This window comes from Mya arenaria, chromosome 13, assembly GCF_026914265.1.
Source record: "Mya arenaria isolate MELC-2E11 chromosome 13, ASM2691426v1".
NCBI classification, from domain to species: Eukaryota; Metazoa; Mollusca; class Bivalvia; order Myida; family Myidae; genus Mya; species Mya arenaria.
In genome coordinates, this window is record NC_069134.1 from 36,669,172 (window position 1) to 36,678,025 (window position 8,854).

General features: G+C 44.1%; 1 protein-coding gene across 1 annotated transcript; it reads left to right on the plus strand.

Moving 5' to 3' along the window:
* Positions 1–559: 559 nt before the first annotated feature.
* Positions 560–7,869, plus strand: LOC128214548 (E3 ubiquitin-protein ligase TRIM71-like). Its single transcript, XM_052921070.1, has 3 exons — positions 560–639; positions 888–1,782; positions 6,186–7,869. The coding sequence occupies exons 2-3, from the start codon at positions 888–890 to the stop codon at positions 7,004–7,006; spliced, it is 1,716 nt and encodes a 571-aa protein (XP_052777030.1). The 5' UTR covers positions 560–639; the 3' UTR covers positions 7,007–7,869.
* Positions 7,870–8,854: the final 985 nt, after the last annotated feature.

Sequence of the window (8,854 nt, forward strand, 5' to 3'; positions counted from 1 at the left end):
TAGGAAAACTCGATATTGAAAAGTTACTGAAAATGGACTATGATACATTTATCATGTATTATACACATATTAGGTGACTTTTATTCAGGCAATTGCGCTTGCACTTATTCACTAGCACACTCATTCAATCAATCACTCACTATCAATCACTCACTATCAATAACTCTTTCACTCACACAATCACTCAATCACTCAATCAATCACTACTCACTAGCTCATTCACTCAAAAAAAAATAGGCCATGGTAAGAGCGCCTCCACGTGGTGTGGCCTGGATGTAGACAGTTTTATTTCTATCTTTTACTGATAAAAAGACATCTACTGTATCTGCAACGAAACGCTCTTGGAATAACAAAAAGAATATTCGTCAATTCAATTAATTATTTCATATGACATTATAACATTTAAAACACTGAAAACAAACATAACAAACAGAAAAACTTAAAAAAATAAAAATCCTTCTTTGTTTATATGGTCAGCAATTCGTCAGCAAATCTCTTCTATTCCTATATGGTCAGCTAATCGGTCAGCAGTTTAGCACGACCCACATTACAGCGTATATGGGCCTTTAAGAACGAGCATGCGCTAAGGAGGACATCAATTTACTTCCTTATTGGTTTCTATGATCAACAAACATCAAGGTAACTAAAATTTGTATTTCTTTAATTGTGTGTTTTATTCAGTTAACGGCACACCATTGCTAGCTTCTATGGGGTTTTCTTAAAAAGAAAACATGTTTAAAACGTCATTAAAGGACTTCTGAATGTGGATTTCGGTCATTACATGTACTTTCGTTTTAGACAAACAAAATGTTATATTCGTTTTGGCTGCTCTTAGCTGGTTTACTGATTTATTAATATCTCGTGAACTTTCTAATTCGTAATTATAGATGGAAGTATCTGGAAAAAGGCGTGACCCTGACCTTAACAAGGGCTCCGATGACACAACTGTCTTCTGTCAGCCGTGTGAAGAGGAGGGCAAACGCTCTGTAGCCCAGGGATTCTGTCAGACCTGCCAAGAGTACATGTGTGATCCCTGTATCAAGGCCCATAAGAAATTCAAGGTGTCCAGAAACCACATTATGTTGTCCAAAGATAAGATGCCGTCCTTCGACCCGTCCACTAAGCAGTCTGACATCGGTGTAACTGAATATTGTAAAACACATCCGAATGAGATGATCAAGTTTTACTGTCCGACCCACAGCGACCTTGGTTGTGGTGACTGTGTAGTCATCGGTCATCGCACGTGCAAAGTCGACTACATTGCTAATGTGTCTAAGGATTTCACCAATGAAAGGGAATTCAGGGAGCTGGAACCATCTATTAAACGAGCGGAAGATCTTCTATCTGGGTACATAAGTAAAGTAAAGGAGCTTTTTGACGAGGTCGAACACCAGTCTAAGACTGAAATCGACAGACTGAGAAAGTTCCGTGCAGAAATCAAAACCTACCTGGACCGACGCGAGAAGGAGTTGCTCGGCAACATCCAGAAAATGAAGACCGAGGATGAAAGCGTGCTGACTAAACTGAAGACTGATTGTGAGTTGGCAAAATGCGGACTTGAGGCCACAAGGACAGAACTGACTTCCGTGGACGTCTCGGTTAACCAGCGGTACGTGACGGCAAGGAGAGCCCAGAAGGAGTTACGGGGGATTCATGACGAGATGGAGAAGATGACTGGTAGGATGAAGTCCCGGAAGTATCGATTTGTTAAAGACGCGGACACGGAGCGGCTGTTGGGATCGAACATGGGCTTTGGAACACTGTACATGGCGGGAGAGTTTGGTAGGAATAGTATGCTTAATTATTATCTCCCAATAAGTTAGACTTAGTGTAGTATGTTGTGTTCTTGTTAAGAACGGTCATACAAGGTAATTGCTAAAATTATGAAATACAGTTTCATACTTTGGTTTAATGTTTTATTACAAGCTTTTTTATCTTCATTAAGTATCTACTGGTCTATTGGGTAAACTAGTCTAGTTTCAAGTACACTGTAAATAAACAAAAGAGGGCCTTTGAACGAACAACAACGCTCGTCTGTTTTTCCCCATTCGCTATAACTCGTTAATTATAACAGTAATTGACCTTGCTTAAAACGTGCCTATTGTCTGTAGCACCATTGAGTACTGGGGTATGTTTTGGACGCGTTTTTATGGCTATTGAGAAAATCAATATCTTTTGTAATGTTGAATCTTTACCGTCCCTACCAAAATAGAGATACGACTGGGGGACAAATCAGTATTTGCATTATATGACAGGGGACAAAATTGTTCAACCTCCAGACATTGGATTTAGCGTTTATATGCACATATTTGCACCTGGGATAAATCTGGCCACGGTGGCCAAGTTGTCCCCGAGGTAAATCTCGTCACAAAACGTGGTTTAAAATAGCAAATAGTGCCTTAGGATCGTATTAAAAATAATACTTGTTAATACTTTTAAAGATCAGCACTCATTTAACTCAATAAACAAGCACCTTGACATGCTTAAACATTTGATTGATTTAACAGAGAAGATTTTAAGTTGAATATCATACGACTATAACGTTATTACCATAGATGCATTTGACATCATTAAAAGTGTAATTTTGTTGATAAAAACTAACCTATTGTTCACAATATATCCAATTAGTGTATGTGTGTGCGTGCCTGCGTCGGTGCGCGCGCGCGTGTGTGTGTGTGCGTGTGTGCGTGTGTGTGTGTGTGTGCGTGCGTGCGTGCGTGCGTGCCTGTGTGTGTGTGTGCACGGACGCACGTGCGTGGGTGCATGTGTGGGGGATGAGTGTTTGCGTGAGCGGATACGTGTGTGTGCGCGCGCGCGTGTGCGAGAGTGCGTGTGTATGTGTGTGTGCAGATGCATGTGAGAGTGTGAGCAGGTGCGTATGAGAGTGCGTGCGGGTGAAGATGAGAGTGTGTGCGGGTGAGAGTGTGTGCGGGTGAGCGTGTGAGCGGGTGAGTGTATGCAGGTGAGAGTTTGTCCGGGTGCGGGTGAGAGTGTGTGCGGGTGCAAGTGAGAGTGTGTGCGGGTGAGAGTGTGTGTGGTGCGGATGAGAGTGTGTGCGGGTGAGAGTGTGTGCGGGTGCAGGTGAGAGTGTGTTGGTGCGAGTGTGTGCGGTTGCGGGTAGGAATGTGTGTAGGTGCGAGTGAGAGTTAAGCGAGTGATAGTGTGTAGAGGTGCACTTGAGTTAAGAGTGTTTTTGGGTGAGAGTGTGTGCGGGTGAAGACGAGAGTGTGTGCGGTCACGGGGAAGAGTGTGTGGTTGCTGGTGAGAGGTTTTGGGGGTGCGGGTGAGAGTGGGTTCAGGTGAGAGTGTATGCAGGTGCGACGGTGTGCAGTAGCGAGTGCGAGTGAGATTGTGAAGGTGCGAGTGTGTGTGTGTGTGTGTGTGTGCGAGTGATTTTGTGTAGGTAACAGTGAGTGCAGGTGCGTGAGAATGTTTGCGGATGACGGTGAAAGTGGGTGCGGGTGAGAGTGTGAGCGAGGGCGGATAAGAATGTTTGCGGGTGTGGGTGAGAGTTTGTCCGGTTGCGGATGAGAATGTGTGTAGGTGCGGGTGTGAGTGTATGCGAATGAGAGTGTATGCAGGTGCACCTGAGAGTGTGTGCAGGTTTGAGTTAGTGTGTGTGGGGTTGAGAATGTGTGCGGGTGCGGGTGAGAGTGTGTGCGGCCACGGGGGAGAGTGTGTGCGGTTGCGGGTGAGAGTGTGTGCGGGTGCGGGTGAGAATTTGCCCTGGTATGAGTATATGCAGATGAGAGTGTGTGCGGGTGCGAGTGAGAGTGTGAGCGGTTGCGCGTGAAAGAGTGCGCGAGTGAGAGTAGAGTGGGTGCGAGTGTGAGCGGGTGCGAGTAAGGGGATGGGCGGGTTCAAGTGAGAGTTAGTGCAGGTGCGGATGAGAGTGAGTGCGGTTGCGGATGAGAGTGTGTGTGGCAGCGGGTGAGAATGTATGCAGGTGCGAGTGAGAGTGTGTGTGGGTGAGGTTGAGAGTATGTGTGGGTGAGGTTGAGAGTGTGTTCGGATGCGGGTAAGACTGTTTGCAAGTGCGAGTTCGAGTGAAAGAGTGTGCGGTGCAGGTGTTTGCGGGTGATAGTGTGTATGCGTGCGAGCAAGAGTGTGTGCAGGTGCAAGTGAGAGTGTATGCATGTTTAATTTAGAGTGTGTGCGGGTGCGGTTTAGATTGGGTGCGAGTGCGGGTGAGATTGTGTGCGGTTGCGAGTGAGAATGTGTGCAGGTGCGAGTGAGAGTTTGTGCAGATGCGAGTGAGATTTTGTGCAGGTGAGGATGAGAGTGTGTGCGGTTGCGGGTGAGAATGTGTGCAGGTGCGAGTGAGAGTTTGTGCAGATGCAAGTGGGATTTTGTGCGGGCGAGGATGAGAGTGTGTGTGGGTGCGGGTAAAAGTATGTGCAGGTGCGATTGGGAATGTGAGCGGGTGCCGGTGAGAGTTTGTGCGGGTGCGGGTGAGAGTGTGCGCGGATGAGAGCGTGCGGGTTAGGGTTAGCGTGTGTGCAGGTGCGAGTGTATGCGGATGCGGGTTTGAGTGTTTGTCGGGACGGATGTGAGTGTGTGCGAGTGAGAGTGTGTGCAGGTGCAAGTGATAGTGTGTGCAGGTTTGAGTAAGAGTGTTTGCAGGTTTGAGTTGAGTGAGTGCGGGTGCAGGTGTGAGTGTGTGCAGGTACGGGTGAGATTCTGTGCGGTTGCGGATGAGAGTGTGTGCAGGTGCAAGTGAGAGTGTATGCGGATACGGGTGGGAGTGTGTTCGATGCGGCTGAGAGTTTATGCAGATGCGGGTGAGAGTGTGTGCAGGTGCACCGGTGTGCAGTAGCGAGTGTGTGCGGGTGCGATTGAGAGTGTGCGGATGCGAGTGAGAGTGTGTGCGAGTGAGATTGTGTGCAGGTGCGAGTGAGAATGAGTGCAACTGAGGGCTAGAACGTGTGAAGGTAAGGGTTAGAGTGTGTGCGGGTGCAGGTGAGAGTTTGTGCGGGTGCAGGTTAGAGTGTGTGCGAGTGCGGGTGAGAGTGTGTGCAGGTGCGGTAGCATCGGTGTGCGGCTGCGAGTGTATACGGATGCAAGTGAGATTGTGTGCGAGTGAGAGTGTGTGCGTGTGCGAGTGAGAATGTGTTCGGGTGCGATTGAGGGTGAGGGTGTGTGCGAGTGAGGTCGAGTGTGTTGGGGTAGAGAGTGTGTACAGGTGCGTTAGTGTACGAGTGAGAGTGTGTGCGGGTGCGAGCGAGAATCTGTGCGGGTGCGTGTTGGGTTGAGTGCGAGTGAGGGTGTGTGTGGGCGAGTGAGAGTGTGTGCGGGTGAAAATATGTGTAGGTGCTGATAAGGGTTTTGCGGGTTCGGTTGAGAATTTGCGCATGTTCGAGTGAGTGAAGGTTAGGGTGTGTGCGGGTGCGGTTGAGATAGTGTGTAGGTGCGAGTGAGAGTGTGCCCTGGTGAGAGTGTGTGCGGTGCAAGTGATAGTGCGTGCGGCTGCGAATGAGAGTGTGTGCGGGTGCAAATGAGAGTGTGGTCGGTTACGGGTGTGTATGTGTGGAGGTGTGATTGTGCGGGTGTGTGCGGGTGCGGTAGAGAATGTGTCCAAGTGTGTGCTGGTGCGGTTGAGTTTGCGAAGGTGCGCCTGAGAGTATGTGCAGGTGCGAGTGTGTGCGGGTGCGGGCTGGAGTGTGTGCAGGTGCCAGTTTGTTCAGGTGCGAGCGTGCGAGTGCTTTCGTCAATGCCTTTATGAAGTGAAGTCCAATTATGTAAAAACAGTGTTTTAATTAGCCTGATGAATATGTATACAAGGACAACTGTACTCGATAAATGGTGTGTTTCGCTGACATAACGACATTTATAGTGATGGGAACATTGACATGTTTTTTAACATATTTATTTGATTTTAACAACTTCTTTGTCCTTTTCAATGAAAAAAGTACTCATTTCATGTACTTTTGATCAGAAATATTTTTATTAACGCTTCATATTTTAATTCTGAGTCTACACACGAAAATTGTTGAAGCAAACATGTTTCTAAGTCGAAACCCTCATCATAACATGTATTTATAATTACTGTTTATTCCGTGGTGGCTGTCGTGTAAGTTTACCTTAAACAAACTGGCGATTGAAGTTGTGACTTTATACAAGTATTTACACTTACATTTATAAGATCAAAGTGACTAAAGATATACATGTAGTCCTTATTATGTTAGTTCCAGTTCCTGACCTCGCTACTATGACGTGGAAGAAGGAGGCGGATATCCTGGTCAGAACATCTCAGGACCTGAACCCCTGCTGGATCACGGGCTCAGCCCTGATCTCGCCTGGTCTCGTCCTCCTGGCTGACCGTGGTAACAACTGTGTCAAACTGGTAGACATCAGCACCTGCACCGTCACGTCCCGCCTCCAGCTACCAGGATGGGACGTGTGTGTGCTCCCCGGTGACCAGGCCGCCGTTACAGTCCAGAACAAGTTCATGATTCAGCTGCTGTCTACGAAGGGAGGACAGCTGTCGTGTGGAAAGGAAATTAAAGTATCATCTTGTTGTTTTGGTATTGCGTTTAACAACAATAGATTATACGTTTCGTATACATCAAACCCGCGTGTTGAAGTGATGACATTGGATGGGCATATCTTAAGTACATTCCAAACAGATGATAGAAGACAACTTTTCAACACACCATATTACCTGACTGTGTCAGCTTCAACACCGCCGACCCTTCACGTGTCTGACAACAATGCCAACACCGTCCTCCAGCTGACCCTTGACGGGAAGGTCCTGCGGAAGTACCGAGATATTCGGCTCATCCATCCCCTGGCCGTGGTGAAGGTAGGGCCCGGCCAGCTTCTCGTGTGTGGATTAACCAGCCACAACGTGATGCTGCTAACGGAGAGTGACGGCAAGATGGCGGAAATACTGGAAGAGAAGAACGGACTGACCAAGCCCTGCTCCGTGTCATTCTGTCCTCACACACGTGCCATAGTTGTCGGAATGAACAGTAATGACTCACTGAAGGTCTTTAATGCAAATTGACACCTTTTCTTTATCAGTCGTGATTTTGCTCTCTCTGGCGGAAATTACCATGTATTCAATGCTGTTTGAGCAAGTGAATAGTAATAGCAATCATATTTAATGTTCAACATACGCTTATTTATTCGTTGTAACCGAGTTCTATCAAACTGAATGAACATAGCTAATTATATAAATCAATAATGGAAATACTAAAATAATGTTGTATCAGTCTCAGAAGTTTTGTAATTAGTCAGAAAAGCCATTGATGCTTTATGACAGTCATGTATCTAATAAATATTAAGCGTATTTTGCTGTTTTATTTTGCAAAACACTAGGATAACGAATTAGTGTAAATATTGTAATACTATTAAACACTTATTCAATTATATTTTGGTGTTTACTACTTTTGTTTTTTTATGTTCTTTATATAGATCTTTGATTTTACAAAATGATCATTAACTTATATAAAAATAATTATTTAAACAGATGTATACTTTTTATGGTTTTGAAGGTAAAATAAAGTGTTTGACGAATTTTTAAAGAAAAATTTAGTAGGTTTTCATATCATTATCATATGAAGAATATTTAAAATGGAAATTTCCGCGTGAATATTCCATAGGAATAGTACAAATAAAAAATCTCTTAAAAATGACAAACATGTCTTTAGATCTCAATTTATCTTCTTTGGACGTTTGCCTACTGAATGTTATTGTATTGTTATTGACAATGCATGTAACCTGTCTTAATTTAGACATAGAATGAAAATAACCGTATATTTCTTACAAGGGAATCTTGGGTGTAATTACTTTTACAACAATTTTGTAGTATTGTGCAACTTGATTTCTGTATTAACCTTTAACTAATAAATGTATTTAAAACTTTCAGCCATCTTCTTATGGGTTTATGTATCTCAATTATTGATTTTTGAATTTTGATTATAATCTGCAACAAAACCCAACCAGCTTTCTATTATTTGCATGTATGTAGTTAACATGCGGTGATAAACCTTTTTTAATTGTTTCAATTTCAATGAGCTATTTACAAGTCATATATCCACTAAGTTCAACTGCATTATTTCCAAAACCTATATAATTATTATCCCACTATGATGCCACTCGGTCACAATGCTTGTTTGTGGGCTCATGTTTCGGTGAAGTTTGATCGTGGGGTTATTCGCCCTAGTTTATCCAGAGTTATGCCCCTTTTACATTAAAAATAGTAGGTGTATATATCATGCACGCAGCTACTTAAGTTATAATTATCATTCAATCATGATGCAACTCAGTCACAGCATTTGTATGCAAGTCTCAGTCAAGTTCCATCATGGAGTGAATCAATTGTCCGAGTAAATCGAGAGTTCTGACTCTTTTGCCCATAAAAAGTAGGTGTATGTATATATTGGAGGCAGATACTTATTTTTTTATTATCCATTAATGATGCGACTCTTTTATAGTATTTGTGGGCAAGCCTCAGTCCGGTTCCAGTGTGAAGTTAATCATGTCAGAGTTATGCCCCTTTAACATTAGGAATTAGTTCTTTTAAGTTTTAGTGTAAGTTTTTAGTATCCAGTAATGATGGAACTCTGTTGCAGCATTTGATGGCCAGTCTCCTTCAAATTCCACCATGGAGTGAATCATGTCAGTAAACTACCCAGTTATGCCCCTTTTACATTAGGAAATAGTTCTTTTAAGTATTCGCCAGAAAACATCTTAAGTTTTTAGTATCCAATAATGATGAAACTCTGTTACAGCATTTGATGGCGAGTCTCAGTCAAATTCCATCGTGGAGTGAATTATGTCAGTAAACTCCCCAGTTCGGCCCCTTTTACATAAGGAAATATGTATTTTAGTATGGGGCAGAAAATATCCC